Source organism: Drosophila hydei, unplaced genomic scaffold (genome assembly GCF_003285905.1).
Source record: "Drosophila hydei strain 15085-1641.00,03,60 unplaced genomic scaffold, DhydRS2 tig00008119-arrow-pilon, whole genome shotgun sequence".
NCBI lineage: Eukaryota > Metazoa > Arthropoda > Insecta > Diptera > Drosophilidae > Drosophila > Drosophila hydei.
Window position 1 is genome coordinate 6907503 of NW_022045830.1, and position 24877 is coordinate 6932379.

The following is a 24877-nucleotide window of genomic DNA, read 5'->3' on the forward strand; positions in this document are numbered from 1 at the left end:
ACGCCAGCTTTTGCATAATTTATGGCCAATGGCTCAGTTTTGAGCGCCTTGCTGGCGACACGTGCATATGTGTTAGTACTTAGCGATAATTACACGATCTAAGACCGCTTTACATATTTTAATGAGCAGCCTTTGCATATAGATGTGCATACGCATCGGACTAGGCCTCAACCTGGAATCGTTTGTGTGGCACTAAGCAGCCGCATGTGGTCTGCTAGAGTCTGAAGTGCTAAACATTTCAATTGCACTGAGTTTGAGTTTGCCCTTTTGCAAGTCGCCATCGTTGTTATTGTCATTAGAGCGACCAGAAACACACACCAGAAACATGGCACGCCCTCTCACAGCAGGCGGGCAGAATCGGGCACTTGGAAAGTGGCAGCGGCGGCAGTTCAGGAAATTAAATCAGTTGACAAACAACAACAGCAAATGGCGTTGATGAAGGCCAGGAACTGGGGCAGCAGCCAGCGTTACGTTTCTGTTCATTTGGATTAGCCAGAGGGTGCAGCAATTCATATAGTTGGGAGGGTTGTTTACCCAACCCCTGCCCAGCCCACCAGCCTTGCCCTTGCCCTTGCCCTGTGCTCGCTTGCTTGGCAGTCCGATCAAAAACTATTGCAAGTTCCTTGAGCTGCCTTTTTGATTTCGAGGCGTTCGCCTAATGCCGATGTGACGATACTGCCACCCAGCGCAACAACGGGGCTGCGCTCTTGATTTTTTTCTTTCAAATTTGGAATTTGGCTGGTTGTTGTTTTTATTGTGTGCAACGCGCAACGCTTTTATTTTGATGCTTTCACTTCTGGCGAGTTAATCACAATGATAATGAGGGTTGAGATTGAGGTTGAGGGGTTGTTGCCCATCCATTTTGAGCAAATTGCATGCAAAATATATAAATACATAGATGTGTGTATATATATTAACATCACATATCAATTCTCTTCATTTTGCGTTGTCTCTCAATTATTTCAGCTGCTGCCACCACCCGAACCCAAACCCAAACCCAATCCCAAACCCAAATCCAAATTCAAGCCGAAAGGCACAGACAATTGCGATTATTTGTAATTTAAGATGCAGTCGAGCGTTTGAATAAAATCGAGCGAGTCAACGCTGATGTCGACTCTTTCGCATTGTGCACACACACACACTTACACTCGCACACACATCCCCAACCCCACATGCCAGTTAGAAGGTTAACAATCTAGTCTTTTGTTCGCCAACATTCTCAGCTCTCAGCTCTCAATTTGCTCGGCCAAAAAAATTGAATGCTAAACGCTTATCAGCGCCGACTGATCGCCCAGAAGTCAAACTGAAACTCGCTAAACTTGTTGAGAGCGCTAAAAGAAATACGATATGCTCATATATAGAGAGATAGAGTGAGAGTGAATGAGAGATAGGATAAGCCCTAGTGATTCACAGGATTCATATACAGATGGTGATTTGATAGTCAAGTGACTGACTCATGAATGACCCGGCAGCCAGATTTCCTCAAAAGTCAGTCCGTTTTTCGATCATTTGTAATTTGAGAGACGGACACAGAAGGATGAATAATTACGCGTTTACCGAGCTATAAAGCAAATATATTTGGAATGGTAGATATGTGTACGTACGCGCTAATTGCGCATCTGCTATATATTTCAGTCGAGGTTTCCATTTCACTTTGAGTTTTAATACCATTAAAATACTTTTGACTTTGATTCAGCTTACAGCATAGCAGCCTAGTCTCGCACACTGTGTGGCTCCGCTGCCAGTGTAATTGCTCTTGGTGTCACTGGACCAGTTTTCCTGCTCAAAGTCTCGCAGTCCCCACGCTGAAATGCAGCTATAGACACGGAATCAAGGTCAATAACGTGCGCCGGGGCTGGCTGCGTTTGAGCCAAGTGCGTGTCTGGGCCGGGCCGGGCCGGGCCGGGCCAGAAACAAGTTTCTGGCGCATGCGTAGCGGTTTTCGCATTTCAGACTTCCGCATGTCGCTGACGCTGAAAGGAAAAACTGGAAGTGTGGCTGCAGGCTACACTTAGCCAAGTCGAGTCGGGCTAGCTGTAGCTTGGCTGTCAGATCACAGTTAAATCTACGATAGGGTCCACACCTTCGGTCAAGCGATCTTCTTGGCCTTGATTACAACACACGATTTGACCACCATCCAGTCGCAGTTCGAAAGTTGTTTCGACAGCTCCAGCCTTGGAAGGCAGGACACGTGCATTGAACCCAGCAACGGAGCCATTCTCAGACCGATCAAGCAGATAGCACACAGAGATTTACAAGCACAACTTAAGCTGCTGCATAGAGCTGCACATTTTTTAGCAATTACTAGATTAAATAAGCACAAAACACGTTTACAGCACAGTTTATTTCCATGCACAGCTATCAAAATAATTGAATGATATGCAGTTTTTATTTTATTTGGGATAAAAATCAAACGATCATCGCTAAAACTTCAACGTGATGTGGCAGAAGGTCAACATAAATATATTTTCTCATGTGTCACAGTGAGGCTATTGACCAAGTGAGTCATTAATTGAAAGCAGTTTACACTTTAATTATGCCAAGCTTACAAAATTTCATATAAAGCAAGCAAATTAGACGTTTCTGTGTGTGATAGACTGCCAAATACTCATTACTTTTAGTGGCAGTACTGTATGCCTATGTATGTGAAACATGTTCATGTATCAATAGATGTTGTACTTATTAAGAAACTAAAGTACAGATAAATGGTAATCCCATATTTATTTTATGCCTCCTGCAATACATAACTCTAGAATCTATGCTACCAGTCTTAGTCAAATTAGGAGTATGGAGCATTATAAAATTGTTAAAAATGTTCATGTCATATTGAGTTTAATCACATTTTCAATGTCAGCGGATACGATCCGTGTATGACACGCAAACAAGTGAATTATTAATTGCAACAGCCACAGCAGCCAGCAGTAGCAGCAACAACAACAGCAAATAGCCAACGCGGCGACAAATGGCCAATAAATGCGGGTAATTGTATACCATTGTCATTGTAGGCAGCTTGGGAGTATGCGAGAGTGTGCATGCCGGACCTGTTGGGGCAAGTCAAAGTGCAAGAGCTTGACAGGCAATAACAACCGTGAGTCAATGGAGAAACAGACAATCAAGCCAAACAGTTAAAGACAGTTTCAATTTCGTTTTTCAGTAAGTGTCAATTCCAGTTCCAGTTCCAGTTCCAGATCCAGTTCCGCTCCACTCAACATTGTCAGCGCATGACGCGACAATAAACCAACATCATCAACCAATTGCTCAGCTGTAATCGACTTGATATTTTAGACCTTAAGTCGATCTCAAGTGTTTACTTCGATGTTTCGAGTGAGCTATCGCCAGCTCCCAATTACCGAGCTCTACTTCTTTTTATATATTTTTCATATTTTTATCTTCAACCTTTTTCTCAGGTGATTTGCGGCTGGCGGCGACTTCAACTGCTTAATTAGCCAAATATGTGGTTGTTGTTGTTGTCTGGCTACTCGATGGTAATGATATGCCAATCAAAATTAGCATGCCAAGCGTAGCTGCTTATTGATTTCATTTAAAATGGCATTAGAGTACAAAAAACATAATGAAAGATTTTGAAATCGAAATCGTAGCATATCTAATGGAACTGTATTCAAAAGTGGGCAAATTGTTGGCAATAATGGCAATGGAATTTAGAGCAAAGGTGGAAGGTCTTTCAGAGAACTATGGGTCCATATGCAGTAAAGATTAACCCAATGCCAACTGCAGCTAATCACATCCTGATTACATGTGAAATGTCGCAATCTTGAGTCAAAAGACTGATAATTTGTTTACTGAGCCAGCGTCTTAGCCTCACAGACTGACAACAAAACGTAGCCAATTAACTGCAACCGACATAAAATCAAAAAGTAAATAAATCAACAATGAATGGAAAAGTGCCCTCATATTCTACGTGATGGTCGTCTGTTAATAGAGTGCCGTTAATATTTCCTCCGCCTGCGCAATATTGGCCAACATTAGCTCTTCGAAACAATTCCCGACTCAGTCAACAACAGCAGCAGCAGCAGCTCAATCGACATCAGTTTTGACAGCGCATCGACAGTTGGCAACAGTTTTCCTTTCTACTTGCAAAACAAAAGTCTGCGGTTGATTTTTTGTCTTTATGCCTCGCTTTTCTTTCTCTGCTTCGCTTTTCTTCGGCATTCTTCGGGCCAGTTTTTCTAGCCGCCTGCAATTATTTGGCAATTTCTTATGTTTTTCAACTGAAACTGCATTCGACGTTTTCCTTTTATGCGCTGGATTATTTTGGTCATTGCCATGTTCTCACATGTTGCCTGTTTCCATTTTCTATTTTCCCATTTTACTGTTCGCTTGGCTTTGTGCGCATTGTGCTCCTGGTTTTTGCTGGCTATGAAAATATTTACACATGCTCCGACGGGCATTGAAAACACACACAATTAAAAGGTTTTTCGAAACTAATTGGTTTCAATTATTTCGGCTTGCCGAGCAGACACCAAAGAGATGCGTCAGATACTTGTTAGGATGATATGATAGCAGATTTCTACTTATTTCGGTTCCAATCTTAAGGCTTTTGCATTGCGCGATTTTACTGTTCATTGAATTGCAGTTAATTGGCTGAGGCTAAAGATTTTTCAGATCCTTGATATCTCTGAGAAAACATGTTGCATCTGTTTTCCAAGAAGTTACTCAATACTCGCTACAACATCAATTTTATTTATATTTTATTTCAAAACTCATTTCTCCAAAACTTTTTGCTCTAAACACGTAAATCGTATGTGAAATGAAGTGGTCAACGGAGCTTCGGCTATTATTATTGCTTCTACGTAATCTCACGCCCCATAAATTGACAACACTGTGGCAATTAACCACAACAAAAGTGCAAATGATGTCATAGGTATTTTCATGTTGATGATTTTCCCATTTTCATCTGCCTGAGAATTATGACAATAATGTGACAATTTACATAGCGCAGCTACAAATCGGGGGGTGCACCAGGGGGTGCCGTAAGCCACCCTTAAATATACAGATAGACAGTTGAAACGAGTCCGAAAACGGAAACAGTTGCATAGGATCGGGTCAGCGGCTCATCAGACAGACAAAACTGGCTGCCAGCCAGTCAGACACACACACTCATTAAAATTAAACGAGCCAACGCACAAAGCATTTTCCAGTCGGCTCTAGCGAACAGTTCAGTGCCCTACCGATGCAGCACACACTCCACTATTGTAGCGCATCTCAGCTGCTCTAGCGCAACATTGTCAACGGCTCTCAAGTGTGATCCGTATGGTAAACAGTGACGGGTAATAGTTAGTTTTTTAAGCAGCTCAGTCGAAGCACGCGCAGGCCCAAGTCTCAACCCGGAGGCCCGGCGCATCACAGTTTATATTCGACTGCCACCCCAAAGGATATGTCAGCAGCAGCAGCCCACATGAAGCTGACAAGCCACGCCAAGTCAGTGCCACCTAACGCGATCCGTTAGATACGAGTTTCACTTTGAGCGAGAGCTCTAATACTCTAAAAGAAGGTATCACAATTGAAACAAGGAATTTGTAATTGAATTCAATCTGAAATATAAATCAATAGATAGATGACCGTGCTGCCAAATAAATAATATAGTAATATGCTTGACTATAATCTTGACTAATAATAATAATATTATTAACAGAATAGAAGAAGAATAGAAGTATAAAAAATGTAAATATGAAATGGAAATAAAAATAATAGTTCATTATATTCATACTGATCATACAGATGAAGCTGCACATTTTTGTATGAATATAAAGAGCTATTCATTTTCAATTCTTCCCATTATTTTTTCACAAAATTATTTTTATATTTAGTTACATAAATAAATATACGATATTTCAAAACTTTATTTCTAGCATATTAACAAGTGTTGTTTTTTAAGTATTATTATATAATTTTAACAAAAAATAAGAGAAATCAAATATATAGAAAAGATCTATAAGAAATGCTTAGTACACAAAATCTTTTAATAAAAATAAAATAATAATTTCAAAATATTTTTTATTTTTATTTATTATACAAACATTTTACAAGTAAAGAAATCTGTAAAAATTAGAGTTGCTTAAAGACTTTTTTCGGCAAGGGTATTAGGTCTTCGACATCCCGGTCTCTGCTTTAACTGGCTTAACTCTCATTTTTATTTACTTTTTTTGTCATGACTGTCGCCATGTTTGCTGTACGGCTAATCCCCGCAGCGGGCTGTCGCGCGCTTGCCGCAAACTGATGCAAATATTTTATGAAGTGTTTGAGAGCACTTCAGAAATTAGTTCCCATGTAAGCGCTTAAATTGCGCCCAGCTATAGGGCAAATACAGTTTATCGCTCTTCCTCTCCCTGGCTTTAATCTGTGTGCTAGAGCAAATTGGAAATCGTTCGGTTTTTTATCTCTCATTGTCAAGGGCAGTCAGTTAACCAGCTGTTGTTTCGGCTCTTGTCAATTGTGATGTCAGAAATCAGGCGCCCCGCCTTTCGAGAGGATATTTTAGTGTTTAGTTTGTCACCAGCTCGCCGCAGCCGCAGACTCCCTGATAGTTTTGCGCGTCCCATTTGCGGATTATGCAGCAAATCCTTTTTATTAGACAAAATGGCTTCGATAAAAAAATTCAATTGAAATAGAGTTCGCATGTGTGTCTGTGTGTGTAGTAGTAGTAATACATAATCATAAAATTGAAGTTGATTTTGTTGTTGCCGCGGCCTGACAGCTGTCGTTATTTGGCTCTAAGGTGAGCCGTGGCGCGCTTTGGCTCGGCTCGAGCGATCGTTGTCGCCAGTTGCATTGCCAATAGCCACTCGAGAGTTGGAAACAAAGTTGCCTCTGTGGAAAGAATTAATGTTCCATACAGCAGCCCACCAAGTGGCTCGGCTTGCTGGCTCTACAAAATAATTCTCGAGCATTGTTGATCCTTTGTGGCTTATTCGCGACGTTCAGCGAAACAAAGGCTCTCCAAAATTGGTTTGCCAATATCCGCCACATACCTTTAACTAACCACCCCTTTTGTTTTAACCAACTCTCTCTCTCTCCCTCTGTCTCTCTCTTTGGCCGTTCGCTCCATATCCTGGGAGCGCAAACACATAACTAATACACTTTTCGGTGTGAGTTGGTCTCGAGTTGCTGCTGTATAGTGTAAAAGTGGCCACTTGGGTGGCTGAAGTGGCAACCTCGCCCAAATAACACGAACGACAGCTTTCCCATACGCCTGTGTGCTGCGGCTGTTGCTGTTGCTGAGTTCGAAGCTTTGTCAAAGTCGATTTGTTACATTCTCAAGTGCCCGAAGGTCCGTTACGAACCCCCCTTTGTCCCCTTTCAATATTTGCAATGCACTTGGTGCTCGGTCGCCTCTGTTTTGGAATGCAGCAGCAGCAGCACAGGGTTGCCCAAATTACCGTTACGTCTCTGGGGTGGCTCGGGCTTAGGGCTCGTTATTTTGACATATGGCCCTATTGATGTTGCTGATGACGCTCCTGGTCAAAGGTGGTGCAAGCCACAGCCGCCGCCGACACCGTCGCCACTGCTGGGCTTCGAGTTGCAATGATGACGCGACTGCTTTTCACTTTTTAGCGTTGCGGGTCAACTTGGGCCGTATTCCCAGGACTTTTACAGTACTTGCGTGATACGATAATAGCTTTATTCACGGATGCGCCATGCCGTGCACCTGATGACCACCTGCTTTATTGACCGGAAGTTGAGAAGTTTCAAACTTTTCCCGACCATCAAGGGGTGCTCAAATAGGTTTATGTATGGGTTGGGGCTGCACTGTAGCTGTAGCTGGGGAACTCATGTAACAGCTTAATTAAATGAAATATTCCGACTACTTAATAGTTTATCGTAACATAAGTGAATAGCTTGCCATATAATGAGCACTTCTAGGCAGCTGCGACGCCATAGGATTGGATGATGTCTTCTTTATTTTTCAAACAGATTGTGAGTTACCCTAATGAACTATCTGCGCACTCGATGGGTGCCTCGGGGCAGTGAGCGGTCGTCGGCTTTGTTATGCTAACAAAAAAGCAAATTTAAAGACAACATCAAATGAAAAGGCAACAAATTCAATTAGGCTGCGACGTCATCAGTTGGCCCGAGGCAGCCGCAGAGGAACAGCTTCCTGCGAACAGAACTTCCTACAATCGGTTGCATGCGGCAAATGCAAGCAGTTGTGTGGCAATCTTGACAGCGCATAAGTTTCCCATACTAAGCCCCTATGCCTGAGAGCGGGGTGGAGTGGCTTGGAACACACACAACGCTTTGTCGTCCTGGTGGTCCAGCAAGTCTCAGCTTTTGATTGAGCATCAAAAAGTAATAATCCTCGACGTGCCCATATAAAACTGTCGCCGCTGATCGCATAACACTTGTTTGCCTGTCAATATCCCAAGCGAAATTCAAGCGAAACGCTCACACTGGATCACCGAAATGCGGGCAATTGCAACTTTCTTGAGGTTAAACGCAAGTTGCTCTTGAGCTCTCAAGTATCAGTCGAAGCACGGTAGCCTTTGTTCGGTTGGGAGCGTCGCAATTTGCCCTCAATATTTTTCTCACCTCCAGGAGGTCCACTCATCAGCTGCCCTCGGGGCCTATTGTGCCCTACGCAGACTGTAACAATAAAAAACTAAAGACTTACGTAGACTTAGACTCGGGCATCAAGTACTTAAGAGCATAAAAGATGCTAGGATGTGCCAATGTGCCAAGTACTTTTGATTAGCAGACGCTTCACTGAATTTAATTGTCAGCTCAACTCTGGGAATCTGATCTTGTGATCTGCTGCTGATTCTCCTACGGAGCAGCTGCTTTGATTGCACTAGTTCTGCTAATAAACATCATTAGAGACATCCAAACGTCAAATTAACTAGCTAAGCGCTAACAACAATGCCCTTGCCTTGGAACCTTTGCTAAAATGCAAATCGAATTTTCCACAGAAAACCAGACATTTGCCCACTAAAGTAAGTTAAGCTGTAGCACAGGCTGCGGGGCAGGGCCTAGGCTTAGTCTCTAGTCCATAAGCCATACAACAATTAGAATTAGAGAAGCGCACATAGATATGTACATTATCTCCCTCCCGCTCACTCACTTATCTGTGCGGCAGATATAGAAAATTGATCTGGCGATAAATCGAGCTACTCAATTTACAAAAACAACGCCGCCCTGGTACCGCTTTGACTTTTACTGGCTGCCGTTCGGCTGACAGAGCAACTCGAACCAACTCGTCCTGGGACTGACTTCAGGTACAACAATGAGGCAAACGGAAGCCGGATTTGCAGCTTGCGTCTTGCGTCTTGCGGCTTGCTAGCACGGATCGCACGGATGTTTAATATTTTGGCTTAGAGACATTCTCATTATATTTGAAAACAATGGGCTGTGATGCGGCCTTGTCGACCGCCCGGCCAGGATTTGAGCGTTTAGCAAAAGGGTAATCCAGCCCATTAAAATCTATTTGCATACTCATATTTTTGTTTCGCTAGGTAATTGCGCGTGGATAACCGCCTAGCCAACGCAATGATCCACACACAGACATCGAGTTCGGACTCGAACTCGGAATGGGAATCGGAGTTCGGCTCACTCCGAGACCTGTCGTCGGGCTAAGCTAGCCCAAAACCTGCCACAGCCGCAGGAATACGTGTCTTTCCACACCTGCCCCGGTAAGCAGGACTGCGGATCTGCAGCATTCGCTTACGCGAATTGCGTTAATCATGCGCGTCGCCCTTCATTGAGGACATGGATTACTTAATCAACGAAAATCTATGAATTAAAAGTGTTACCGAAAATCCACCAGCTTCGGGCCAGATTCCGAAGAAGTCCAGGCACAGAGCCACTTGAGCTGAAGAGTTGTAGCAGCGATTGAACTGAGCTGGCTCCGGCTTAGCCCACACACCCACCCAACGCTGGGTGGGAGTTAAAGTTCGGTCTTGAGCTGATTTAAACCAGTTCAAGGAGTTTGAATTGATCCAAAGCTTGTGGTACAAGTTAGTCCCTGGCTAGTCGCTGGCTTTACCAAGGATTTCAATTAGAGCCAATGACTCAATAAGGGCTTGCTCCACATTCTGCCAAAGCAAATCAATAAGTGAAAATATTCTCTCTTTTTATGGCCAATGCAAAAAAAGGGAAAACTACAAATTAAGACCTAAACAATGCAAAGCCAACAATGTGCAGAAAAACGTTACTGATGACAGAATGATGAGGATTAAACCAACACAGGCGCACAGCTAGGACTAGGACTACGACTGTAACAACAACAACCACAATTGCATAGAGACATATGCACACACACACAGCATCGTCGTCGCCTCTGAGTCTATTAAAAGTCTAAAGGCAGATAATAAAGGGCCATTAGGACTTAAAAGGGCTCAACAACCCAGCGGCAGCAGTCGAAACGCTTTGTGCCCTCAGAGACAACAAAATTTGTGCCGGATTCAACAGCAGCAGCAATAACAACAACAACATCTGCAGCATCCAAGCAGAGTCGAGCATGGACCTTGGCAAAGTCGAAATGGCAGCAGCAACGAAGCATATTTAATTCCAAATCCCCGCAAGCATTGAGCCATGGGTGCTACGGGTTAGGGTAGGTTTTTGCACTATGCTCCTCAAAATGAATGTGTGTCAGTGGCATAGACATCACACACACACACATTATATATATATATATATATATATATATATATATAAGGCATATTTGTATGGATGCATTCAACATTTCTATTTACTTTGGCCAACGCAATTTCAACAATTTTGCAGCAGCCAGCCAAAACGATTGGCAACTGTTCCGTTCGCTCCTTGTTTGTTCAGCCTTCAGCCGAAGGGATACTACATTATGGCATGCCCGGTTCTATGTGCTATTGTCAAAGGATTCAATTGTTATTGTCTGCCATGGACGCAGCAGCGACCCAACGCCGCTCGACAAAGTCATCAAAAGTGAATTTTTGCTTTTTAACTTTTTGAATTCTGTTTTGTACGCATCGAGGCATTTAGGCCAAGGGCAGAGACGACGCCGTTCGAGGGGACAGCGACTTGGAGCGGCCATTTTAAGGCCAACTGCCATTCCCAAATTAATCCCGACTTTGGACTGCTGATGTGGAAAAACTATGCTAATTTGTTTGATTTCAATGCCAAATGCATCAGATCTTTTGTTCAAGGATTTGCATAATGCAATTCAGATTACCTGGACGGGCACTGCGGTTGGTCTTCCGACTTTGAGTGAGCTCCCAAAGAAGTCGTCTGAAAGGTTAAATAGTTTTTAGTTTAAGATCATACGTTTATCTCATATGTTTATGATCTCGATCTCGAATGCCAGCTTAAAATATAATTTATAAATAAATATCATTTTGATAAGTTTAAGATTAAAAAAAAAAAAAAAAATAAAAAAAATCCAGTCTTTAAAAAACAATTATAAATCAAATTAATTTAAAAAAATTGTGGATTAATAGATCTTGAGACTAAATACTTTTAAAATGTTTCCTAATCAAAAGGTAAAGAATTCGCAGACTTTTGCAATAAAGCTGAACTGAAATCGTTTTTTAATAAAGAATTTTGGTAATGCCAATAACTCATATAATCAAACTATTTCTCCAGAATATATAATCATAATCCAATATATTTTTATATATCACAGATATTGTTGAATATATTCTATATAAAACTCTTCGCCCATTAAATAATTCATTTGATTGCATTTGTTTTCAAGGTAGCTTTAGCTATTTATATATTTTTATATATTTTATATTATTTTTTCTATGCTAATTTTATTAAACATATATGATATGTACTTAAATAGTAAAAAACTTAAAAAAAGTTTCAACTTTCTTGAATAAAGTTTGAATCACGTTGTGAAATAGATTTACGTATAACGAATACATTTTAAGGCTCAGATCCGAGAGATTTGTAAGCTTTCTGCAGCAGTTCACTGTTGAATATTGTCCAATGGTCACTGTCACTGTCGCAGCCAGTGTAACCCCAACTTCCCAACTCCTCAACTCCAATCAAACTTTCAGATATCACAGTTTCCAGCACTACGAAGGCACTTCAAGTGCGCGGACGCGGTCTTGCCGACGGCAATACAAGTCCTTCCGATTTCGATGCAATTCAACTTAGACTGGGCCTTAGATCTTACGTTGGCTGTACATGTCCGAAATAAGCCGCACAATGGTAATATCGCCGATGGTCTTGCGGAAGAACAATTCCTCGATAGTAAAGCTGGACACCTTGTGCATCAGCGAGACGACGCCGAGCAGCGTCTGGAAGCGCAGCGGCTGATTGGGATGCGTGCGCGAAATGTAGTTATGGAGCGCGTTACGGGCTTCATTGTGCATGGACGCCACCTTGCTGGACTCCAGCAGACCACGAGACTCAGCTGAGGCACTGGAGTTCGGGCTGCCGCTGCCAGTGAGAATAGAGCTGTTGGCCAGGTCCTCTGTCGAGCTAGCAGCTGGCGGCGACTTGCGGAACAGCGAGATGGCGCGCAGGCACTCGTACTCCGTGCTGTCAACATTAAGATGACACAGCTGGTTCAGCACATCCTGGAAAGCGTGCACCTCGCGGGCAACAACGGTCACAATATCGCGATTGGAGTTCTCCGACTCATAGACGAACAGCAGCTGGGCAAAGTTCATGGGCATGAGATACTGGGCCATGGCCAAAATGAAGAACTCCTTCCAGGACTCTTCCAGCAACAGTAGCTGGTCAGGCATGGGCAGCTCGGTAAAGGCACGTACACTTTTAATCCAGTTCACATTCTTGAAGAGATGTTCCGCAGCAGTTTCCTTAATATGCTCCGCTGCCATTAGCGGCGGTGTCGGTGGCAGTGCCCGAGTGGCCAGCGCATTCATGTAGGCTGCGGTGGGTGAGAAGAAGCCATGATGACCCTGGTGCACAGGATGATGGGGCACACGCGGCACGGAAAGGTCAAGTACGGCAGCGGGCGGTGGCGGCTGGAAAGCGGCACTCAGTGCTGCATGATGGTGGCCACGTTGCACGCCCGGAATGGGCATGGGCAAGCCGGGGAAGCCAGTCAATGCAGCTGTATTCATGAGTATCTCTGGTGGTATCTGCGGCAGATCTGAGGCGCCCATCATAGCATCCTTGTACATGGCCATGTGACGGCGCAGCGTTGAGTTACGTGGCCCGCGCTCATGCTGCACTGCATCTTTGTTCATGCCCACCTCAAAGCACTTGCGCAGGCGGCAGGCACGGCACTGATTACGATGTGTCTTGTCCACGACGCAGAATCCCTGCTTCTGTGACTTACACACGTACTGGCGTGAGCGTCGGATGCTGCGCTTGAAGAATCCCGCGCAGCCATCGCAAGCATAGATGCCGTAATGCTTGCCAGAGCTGTGATCCCGGCAGACCTTGCATGGCACATGGTACAGAATGCGACCTGAAGGAAGCAAAAAAATAAGGATTGCGTTAGTTTGCTGCTCACGGCTGGAGTTGGGATGGAGTTTGTTCCTCGACTATGTTGACCAGAGGCAATACTTACTGGATGCAGCTGGCGACAGCCGGACGCTGTTGTATTTCTGATCCATCATATCTGGCGAACCCTCCGACGATTGCATACCGATGTGGGGCGTAATTTTGGCGATTTATTAGGCACAATTTCAGCAAAATAAATTTACACACACTTTTCACTGGCGCAATTTTCAAATTGCTTTCAAATTTCTGTTTGTAGATTTGGCTTTTCTGAGTTTTCAGTTTGAATATTGAGTCTTACTTCAGTTCTGGCGCACTACACGACGACGACGTGGACGAGCGAAGTGGACTCGTTGAGATCACGGATGATTGTGTTGTCTGCTCACCACCCAGCTCCTGTTTTAATACTCCTGCTCTCACAAATCCTGCCGCCGTGCCATTCAACGAACAGTCGATCACCCCTAGGTAGCAGCCGCGTGCGTTTATTGGTCGTTGCGCTGCCGGGCCAGACAGGGTTGGCCAGCTATTGTGTGCTCGCTCGCACGCATTGCTTCTAACGGAGTGGCTGCCTGGCAGCGATTTATGATCCTGAAGCAGCGGCTGCCATTGCGAAAAATTCATTGAGCAGCCGTCGCTCATGCTCATTCTCAACTTTTCGCCTCTGAGATTTTATGGTCTTTTTCCGTTGATGTTCGCTCTCAGCGTCTACCTGCGCACGCTCTCTCTATTATCTCACTCTCTTTCTCCTTCACTCTCTGTCTTTAACGCTCTCTCTCTCTCTGCTAGTGTGACAGTTGTTATTATGAGCAGGCACATCCTCATCAGCAGCACTCATGGCTGGCCGTTTATGGCGCTGGCCATTGTTGCCGCTTTGTGATTTGTGTGAAGTACCTGTGGGTACATGTCGTTTTGTCTCTGCTGCACCACCCGAACCACGGCGCAAGGGTTGTTCTATGCGGGGTGCTTTTGGTGTAATTGTTTCATTCATCTATTGAGCCAACTGAACTTTTATGATGTAATTGTGCTATAAGCAGACTCGGCTATTGATTGGGCAAATATCAAACACTTTGTGGCATCCACTTAAAGCTGCAGCTTTAACCACTCATGCCCAGCTCAACCACCCACTCTCTCCCTTTCTCTCTCTCGCTTAGCCTTAACTAAGCCTGCTTAAAGCATGCCTTTTGCTGAGGCGGCTCAAATTAAATTCAAGTGGGATCATTTTAATCGGCCCACGCGTAACCTAACCAACAGCCAGCAAGGTTTCCTCAGAGGCATTGGCCTAATCGCGTGCCGCTTAAGCAGATTAAAGCCAAAGACAACGGCTAGGACCAAGACGACGGTGAAGACGCAAACGAAGACGAAGATCAAGATCAGCCAAGGGCAAATAATTTAAAGCAAGCTTTTCACAGAGGCAAAACTCAACAAAGGGATCAACGCCCAAGGCAAATGCTAGCATTAGAGAATTCAGGCGAAAAATAGTCTACTTTATAATGTTAAGCAAGATCCCGTAAGTCTGGTGCGATTAAAACACGAACGCCTAGCCTATCCTTAGCCGAGGGGTTGTCAATCCCTCGCTGCTGTTGCCGCTGTGGGAACTCGAGTCCGCAAAAGCAAATGCAAATGCAAATGCCTACGCATTGATAGATGACAAGCCATTTAAAAAGAGCAATTATATATTTCGATTCATATTACGGATGCGTAACTTGATCAATAAAACGCTTGCGATGATAGCAACAACAGCAACACCAAGCAATAATAAAAGGGTCTAATTAGAATAGCAACCCCTCGAGTGGACTGATGCTGCTGCTGAGGGTAGTTGTTGATGTTGCTTAGATTGGGTGCGATGAGCATGTGTCGTGGACACCCACCCACCACCGAGCTGTCAGTCACTCGGGTTTCTCAGGTGTGCAGCATGGGAATTCGCTTGCGTGTGATGTTATTCCTATACAACGATGCAGATCATTAGCTCGCGGTGGGTACAATGCTGAATGCTGTTGATTATGATGCTCTAGTAAACCAGATGACGATGACATATTAATTTTTAGTATACTGTTCTCTGACCATCGGTCAATTTGAATGATGTGATGTGACTGTGCTGACTAACTAGGGGTCTATCGTGGGAACTCATGAATATGCATGATCTCCGCTTCAATTGATGCTGCCTCTAATATAACTGACATCGTTATCAAACTTTCCCACATAATTCAGTAGAATAAATATTCCTTAGCTCCAATTTCAATTGAATTCACCCAAGGGAAATTCGCAGGAAAACTCCGAGCGCGACTTTCATTCAAGTTAAGTAGCGCTCCATTACTTAATGAAATATTGTAACGCTGGCGAACTGCTAATTCCACTAATCCCCGCGGATTAGCGCTAAATCCACCACAAGTCCTTAAACAGCAGTCGAGCACAGACTGCCAAAGTACAGGTAGACACTCAGGTAGGACTAAGACACATATGGCCACTTACAATTGAAGGTCAACTTGGAAAATAAAAAGAGAAGAAAAAGAAGCATAATCAATAATGATATTCCGGCGAAAAGCATGCAACATATGACTTTTTAGCAAAATTCCTAAAAGACTGCAGGTTGGGCCGACGACTTGCGCCTTGCGAAAGCGAAAGGGTTGAGCGGGTGCTAGGTAGGGGCACAAGCGGGCACAGTAGCCGGCCCGTTGTCGCCTGGCCAGAGCTAAGGCTAATGATGATGCACAAAAACTGTAGTTAGCACCTTTTTGTCTTCGAAGAATGCCAAGAATAGCTGTTAGGTAGTAATTTGCGTCGGGCTACAAATTTTTATGGACCTCATTGGCACTTTCGCTGCATTTTTATGAATCGTCGTTGATAGTAGCCGAAAGGGTTAAGACTCATAAACATACCACGACTGTTTGACATTGTTGTCAGGCGTCTGACGACGCCACAAACCTAATGACAGTTCGGCCGAACTAAAAAGGGTTAAAGCATTTGGGAAATTTTCTTCATTTACTTTGGTTTGGAGCGGAAAATTTCGTCTTTTACTGCTTATGGCCGAAAAGTTGGCAAACGTTCATTGAGCAGCGACAACCTCTGCCGGCTGTTCCCTTACCCTCGCCCATCATTATGAATCGCGCCAGACTTTTGATGGGAAAGTCCCGAAATGTCATTAGCTGAGCGCTTTGTATTTGGTTTATGACGGTGCCGAACGCATTTTCGTGTATTTACGTTTTCCACCTTATGTAGATCATGTTTTCGATAAGAAACATGTGCTTTTCAGATTTTTGCTCGCTAAGGCGTTATGTAAGCCTTCAGAAATAGTTCATCAGTTAAGAAAGAAGAGAAAACACAAAAGAAAACAAAAACCCACTTGCTTACTTTGCTAAACATTACTAAGCTCTGTGGATAGGACAGCCTTTCAGCTTATGTTTTGTGGGTATTCATAGATATATATGTGATTTAAATTCACTTCCCCTAATCGGTCTTGCTATTATTTGTCATGAGATTCCCTTTAGTTTTTGGCGCGCAAATCAAACATTTAATGCCAATAAATTCATATATTTTTGGCGCCAATATTATGTAAATTTACTTTTTAAAAATGCATGAAATTTGCGGAAATGAATATACGTTTCGGGCGACTTCCGCTCAAACGAGAAATCAATGCAGCTCAGTTCAGTCAAAGCAAAGTTCATAAAAGCAAAAAGCATGTCAACCCGAAAGTACAAATAGACAAGTCTCCAAAAGCCAAACAAAAGGATTGAATGAACGAGAAACGAGGCAAAGGCCACATCAACAGGAAGCGACTCAGAAATCACATCGAAATGGCTAAGCAACCAAGTGCTTCTTACGGATGGAACCCAGGAAGTAAACTATTATAGTCCCGAAAAAAATCTTAAAGGTACAACAACTACAGAAAAGCGCAATAATTACACAGTGCATAAATTGAATCAGGGCAGAGGCAGAGACAGAGTAGGGCATAAGGGACAAGGTAGCTGACAGATAAGCAATCTGATCTTGAGAAATCATTTGAACAATTCATAAAAACATGAAATTAAAGTGCTCAAATGTCTGCTCGGAATTGCGTAAAGTAGGAGCCACATCAAATGACGGCAGAAAGTTGAGCAACTTTTGTCGGGTTTGACAAACAGACACGGACAGGAATAGGAGCACTATCAGGACTCGGTTCCCAGAGCTGCACGTGCAAAAAAAATATATATATATATTTCTGTGTGCGTTTATAAAGAGAGCGAAGCAAAGGCATCCGCTGAGATAAGTTTCATATAGCTGCCACGGAAGCGCGACCAAACAATGGGACACACCTCCAAGATCATATGAGTGCATCGTACTCATCATCTCTCGGAGCCCTATGGGATTGGTTGCCGTGCTGCTGTTAACCTGATCTGAGCGTGTCCTCTTTCAGGCATTTGAATGCTCGCAATTTATGCAACAGGAGCAGAAGCTGGAGCAGGAGTAGCGCGCGCAGAGGAAACAAGTGATGAAGTCGCTGCTTCCATTTCAGTTGATTGTTGATTGTTGTGTCCTGTTTCCATAAAAAACGTGAAGGCTTGCATAAGTGCCACGTCCTTTTGTGCTGCGTCCTCTCAGTTTAGTTCAGCTCAGTTTCGCGTTCTTCTGGTCTTCGCAGTGCTCTCTGCTGCCTTTTGTTTTCATTCCATTTGCCAGCCAAAATGACGCACAACATAACTTAAGGACTTTTTGTTTGCCTTTTTTAGAATTGAATTTTCTGTTGTTTTGGCTGTAGACGTAAGTAGGATGTCCTGTTGCTGCTGCCCGTTTCTGGTTGCCTTTTTGTTTCTTGGCTTAGTCGTTTGCATGTGCTAAGCCAAGAAGATTATGTCATGCGCAGATTATTTGATTTGTAGCCAGCGATAGATGCTGTCATTGCGTTGCATTTCTCACGCCTGCACCTCATTCCGAGGACGTTTACGATTTCGTCTAATGATTAACGAAATTTTACACATTTCCTGCAAATATTCTTAGCAAAATGTGTTTGTGTTTTCACTTGCCGGCGACGATAAGGAATCTACTATTACTCCCACCAGCTTTCCAGCTAAAATTGTCGCAAAAACTAGTTTGTTTGCTTTTTGCCAGACCCTTAGATCGTCAGATAGTTGCATTAGCAGCGGTAACTTCCTTTGATTTGATTAACATTGCAAAGCCTCATTAGTCTAGCAGGAAGTCGGCAAACTCGACTGATATAACGAGTCTAACAGGTAACCTGATGTGCTGCAAAACACACTAAACTTTATTAAGCAAAGGGATTTAATTTAAAAAATTCTTACAGCTTGATGTTAATAGCTATTGAATAAAATAACTTAAAAACTGCAAAACAAGCAGTTAATCACATATAATTGTCTTACAGGACTCACCTTGTAAAATGTATTATTTGAATTTATTTCTAATATGCTCCTAACTGACTTGATTCTAATGCTTAAAGGCAACCTCTTATATATGTATTTTCACTTTCTTAGTCTTTGTGCCTCATTTTATCTGTTAAACGAGCCAATCCAGAGGGCAAGGTCTTATAGAAATAGAATTGATTATGAAAATGAGTATAAATTTTTTATATGAACTTGGAAATATTTTCTCAAGCCAAACTATTGTTACTTTTGATATTTTAGCAATATTAAAAATCTTAATGAAATTTTAATGGAGTATTTATATAGAGAAAAAATGATAAAATAAATCATATAGTTAAAAAAAACTAGTTTGAGTATTAACTTAAAAGTCAACATATTATTATTGTAGAGATAAAATTTAAATAGTTGTAGCTCCTACTTTTTTAATATGAGCAAAATTAATGTAGAATCAGCCTAAGTTATAAATTAATATGGGCAAAATTAATGTAGAATCAGCCTAAGTTATAAATAATATAGATAAAAGTAAATATTGGAACGAATATATATGCAACAACTTTGATCAGTATCTTGTACTCTTGCACTACCATAGAGAGAGACTTTTATTTCTGTCTCATTAATAATAATTTTTCAAAATCATCAATCAGCTTTATTTGTATTTGCAATAAGTAAAGTTGCATCTCAATTTGGCTGATTTCTGTCATATTTTAAGACCTTGAAAGTCCTCTAGGCACATCACACTCAAATCAATTTTTTTTGTAAACTCCAATTTATGTAAAATATGCGCAAGTGATAATTAATTTTGCTTCTATAAAACAATGATTCCGATCATTTAGGCTACTTATTTATTAGCTGTTAAATACTATATATGTATAGATTTACTTATAAACATTTCACCCCAAAAATAGAGTTCAATGATCTTTCAATGAAAGAGATCATTAACCTTAACCTTACCCTTACATATCTTATATTACTCATCATGAAAACAATTAATTTGGCCGTGGGAGAGCCAATGCCACTGCCACTGTGAGCTTCTTCCACTCAGGGATACATGGCTGATTGAAATTGAATACAAAACGAAAGCAATTCAAGAGATATTATCCCGCACAATAATGCGACGGCACCTGATGCGCTAACTGCCAACTTAATATAACAATTGATTCCACACTCGAATAGCCCCCAAAAGGCAGGGAGCAGAAAATAATAAACAGACAACAAATGGGGGCGCTAGACAAGTGATTCAATCGATCGGAGCAATCATGCGGGAGATATTCTAGTATGTCTAACAAAAAGACGCACAGAATAAGTTGAAGTTGGGAATAAATAGCGAAAATATTAGAATTAACTTCCACGAAATGTTCTTTTCAGCATAGTTATGTAGTGAAAGGATAGAGTCTTACAGGCTGGCAAAAAAGGGTTTTCGCTAGGCATTTCAATTTCTATGGATCGAACAAGTGAATGGAGCTGCGATCAATCTGGTATGCATCTCAAATTGGAGTGTGCATGCGCAATATGTTTTTTGTTTCAATTATGAAATGAACCCTCGTCAAGAGCGCTAACTGCCTGATGAATGGATCGGTTCTTGGGCATGCGTTATCTACGTTTTTTAATCATGCGTGGGCACAATTGACTACCAAAGAAGCGATGGTAAACTTGTCAACAGCATTATCTAGATTTCAGCTGAGATCTGTTTATCAATCCCAATATGGAAGGCTCTATGAATTAATATTTTATTTGTTCGTTTTTTTTAGAACGATTCTAATTAATGCATTGTCATGACTTTCGCCGCGCAACTGACTGACGGCATTTTGATTTCAAATTCGGTCTTCAGCTCGTATCGGATGTCGGCGACGTGGGAAGCACGCACGACCCAGCTCCATCTACCGTCAAGATGAAAGATATGCGAGATCAACATGTAATCTTTGGCATTAGTACGAAAAAACCGCTTAACAAAATGACAACAACAACGAACAGCGAGCAGACAATGGGGAAGGCGCAGCGCAATGAGCGCATGTTGCATGCCCGATCGAATGTCCTTTGATATCAAACGTCTTATAGTACTTATATTTCATTATGCGAAAAGGTAGCTCACAAAAGGTTAGCCAAAGAAGTACATATTGTTGAGCCAATGCCTGCTGAAAGACAGAGAAGGACCTGTTGTCATCGCACCGACCAGCAACCGGCAACCGGGTCCCTGTTGCTGCTCCTGTCTCCTTGCCCCTATCCCCTGTCTGAGTCAACCCCTTGCAGTTCAAGCGAATTCTGCTTCCAGCCGTATGCTCTCTGCTATGCTGGTGCTACGTTTTTTTACTTGGAACGCACACTTCAACCCTGAATGTCAGCCAGCCAGTCAGACAGTCTGACGATCTGCCTACGTCAACTCCCTTACCATCATCATAATGATTGTGTGGTTGCCCGATGTCGTTGTCTTCGTCGTTGACACTTGCAGATTAGTAAAGTGTTGAGTCTTAAATAAATTTCCTGCTAATTGCTGTGCGCACAATTAGTTCTGCTCCATATACAGAAATCGCCTGCAGTTGCACTCTCCAGCTCTGAGGACCTGCAATGATTTGCATTCTTTTTGTTTGTTTGCACATGTGTCCCGTGTTACCGCTTGAGGTATTTATAATTTTCTTCTTGAATTAACTTTTTGCCTGATTCATGACTTTTGGTAATTTTAGTTCGCATTTCCGGTAAGATATAATGCCTCTATGAATGCAGTTTTCTTTGAAAAGTGAAGAAGGCTGTCAGAGTATTTAATGCGATTGTAAATTTTACTGAGTTTACTTGTTCCATTTAGTCTGACAGCTCTCATGAATTTTTATTAATGTTTATATTAATTGACTTAACAATACAAAACTTAATTATTAAATATTTTTATTTTGAAATAAGCAATATAATTTTAGGGCATATGAAATACTTTGCTTACAATTTAATATAGATTTAAAAAATAGTTTAAATGCCAGCGGTAATCAAACTGTTGGTTTTACATTCACTGATTAAACGAAAACGCATAAAAATTTATTGCATACTTTCGAGCTGCCAACATTAAGAATTTGAAATGCAGCCAACTGCCCATAGATGGCGCCACTCAATCGAGCCAGGAGCATATTAATGTTACATGTCATAGCAATGAATTGTCTTTATATAACTGAAAGTAAAGAGTGCATGATAAATATGCTTTAGAAGCAGTTTGATTATATTTTATGCGCATATTTAAAACTACTAGAGCATTTTCTGAAACCAGTTTAAGGCGCCTAATAGACTGTTTTATAACCATAAAATATGATTTTCTGCCTAAACGAAGCAAAAGCAAATTATAACATTCTTGAGAGCCACAGCAAGTCCTTTCTAAAAATAGTCGTTTATCTTATGCATAAATTAATGAATCCCTTTAGAGCTCCTACATACATAAGTCAGTTGCCTAGGCAAGCTAGCCAGGTAGAATGCGGGCAGAGCGTGTTCACTAATTATAATGACAAATCGGCCAATTATAATGTCATGTCGTAAATTTGCAAAGCCCGATCGATCATGGCAATGACTGGAATATTGAATAAAAGTGCTCGTAAATTATGAAAAATGAATGTAGCACAGAACAAAGGGGCGCAACAAAGCTGCTAAGTTTGAGTTGCAGTTGCAATTAACTGAATATCGAACAGGACACTTGTTCCGGAACGGGATAAGCAAAAATTACAAATGCAGCAACTGAAGCTCAAGGCAACTGCTGAATGCAGGTGACGCTAAGCCTGGAGTCAATTTAATGAAGCCAAGCACCGGCTACAGAGCTGTCAGAATGGCAATCCACGCGCCACGCCCACCACATTAAAAAGCAACTAAAAAGGACGTGCGGGCGTGCTGCCAGCGTCGTTCAACCTGTCAGAGCTGGCAGAGTCAGGTAAAAACGTGTAGCTTTCAGATTTATGGCCGACACGCACTGTCGCACGCCCCCAAACACAGATTCTACACAGATATCCCCAGCAAGACCCCCGAAGCAAACGTGCTCGCTTAACGTTCATCATGGCACAGACACTTTGCAGGCACTGTTCTGTTGCATTGTAAATTATTTTCGCAGCAGAACTGTTTACTCTGCATGCCTGCCAGGAGTAGCTGCAGCGAGGAGCGCGATGCGGGGCAGGACAGGTGGGCAGTAATTGCCACAGTTGCATACAGTTCAGATTATGGTTGCAACGGTATATGGGAGACTGTAACCCGTTCCTTTAGCTGTCCATCAGGCAGCTGACCGCAGAGGGCACGGCACAGCATCATCTTAACATTTACTCCGCTCTGTCTGCCCCTGTCTCAGGCATTTCGCATTAAAAACAAAATCTGTGCGGCACATTCTCTTTTCGCCAAGTTTATGGGCACAGCTTGCATAGTATTTCACACAGATTGCGTCTAGGATGCTGGGGCATCGGGCATCGGGCATCGGGCATCGGATGGAGTGCCCTCCTGATTGCTAGCCAGCGATAAGATGACATACCAAAGCTCTACAATCTCCGCTCTAGCCCGTTTGTCTTCTTCTGGCTCTATATTTATAAATAGCTTCGGCTTGGCGCATGCAATCAGTGGAATATTTTTATTTTAGGCCAACCATTCGCCGTTTGCAATTCCCAATCCCTCGGAGGCAATAAAAACCAAATGACGACACGCAGACGCCAAACATGTCCGACCGACCGCAAGCAAGGCCGTTCAGCGACCTTCAGCTGGCATTTACAGCTCACAGACCCAGATGCTGGTTTTAGGTCCTGTTCTGCATTAATGGGGCTCGTTGCCTGCCAACGGCCAACGGCCAGCGACCAGCTTCATCATGATCAGCATTATCCGCTCGCATGCTACGCTTTTTGTACTGTAACAGATCTGTTAACGAGCTCTGACTCTGACACTCGCACACCGGCACTGGCTCTTAATTGACCAAATGCATCTATAAAAGTCAGAGCCCTGATGCGCAGCTCTTTTATCCTTAGCTGTTTCCGCATTTCGTTGTCCCCATTGTTGCAGTTGTTGTTGGAATGAAGCATCATCCCTTTGTCACTTGTTCATATCAATTAAAGTTTAATGATAATGTCGCGAGTGTCGGTTACCGATCGCCGCTGGCTGCATGTTTTTAATCAATTTTTAATGGCTATTTACATTTCGTGGACCTGTTTGCCTCTTTGTGTTGCACCAACCCCCTGTGGGGCACTCATTTATTATAGCGACTATATATTTCAGTTTAGTGTTCTTTATTGATTTACTTCATTTACTTTTATTTTTATATGTAAATATACGTTTTTTTGTAATTTTTCACATTGTAAGTTACTTAGGCTCTAATTAGGATAGTTTATGCATTCAAGTGCGTACGTGCTTTTGGGCCAATTCATAAGAACTTGGCCAGGTTGGTTATATGAGTTAAATTATGGCAAGTTGCTAGGTAAAATTTTGCGATTGGTTCATTTAAGTGTAGAGTTTAAATAAGATTACATTAAATTATAATACCAACAACTACAATAAATTAATTAAAACATTAACTAAACATTACAAAATTCGTTAACACACACACAAACACACACATACACGCACACACAGAACTCAAACACACTTATTGTGGAGGAATGTAGGATAAAGTAGGACAGAGAGTTGTGGCCGTGGGTTGACAATCTAACTATGAATACTTAAGACCCAATGACACTAGCTGAAATCGTACGAGAGCATTTTGCAAGCGACATTTAGCCAGGAACTCAAGCTTGATCGAACAAGTGTTGGCAGAACTATTATAATTCAAAAACTTTATTAAGACTTTTAAGGAATATGAAAGTTTTAAGCTCGAATATTATTTGCTCTTGATTCGTGTTGCAAATAAAGCTGGGAGCTGTTGCAAGTGTAAAAGTTCATGAAAGCTGTCAATAACTTATATTATAAATCTTTCAATTATTTGATGTAGACTCGCTGATATTCAAGTTGATCGAGTTAAGCTTACGGAAGTCCCAAACACGTTAATTGAAACTAGCTCTTAAATTATTTTAATGTTGAAGTACTATATTCCTTTCACTCAAGCCAACTATATATCTTTTTAGCTGACAAAATCAATTGATTATTCGATTACAACTTTCAGCTGGTGTCATTGTGATTGTATGAATGAAGGC

The 24877-nt window shown here is 42.2% G+C and overlaps 1 protein-coding gene across 1 annotated transcript; it reads right to left on the reverse strand.

Moving 5' to 3' along the window:
• Nucleotides 1-11828: 11828 nt before the first annotated feature.
• On the reverse strand, nucleotides 11829-13553 carry LOC111602000 (protein tailless). The gene is made up of 2 exons (XM_023318889.2): nucleotides 13478-13553; nucleotides 11829-13375 (listed from the first exon to the last, which is right to left on the reverse strand). The coding sequence occupies exons 1-2, from the start codon at nucleotides 13551-13553 to the stop codon at nucleotides 12099-12101; spliced, it is 1353 nt and encodes a 450-aa protein (XP_023174657.1). The 3' UTR covers nucleotides 11829-12098.
• Between the last annotated feature and the right edge of the window lie 11324 nt (nucleotides 13554-24877).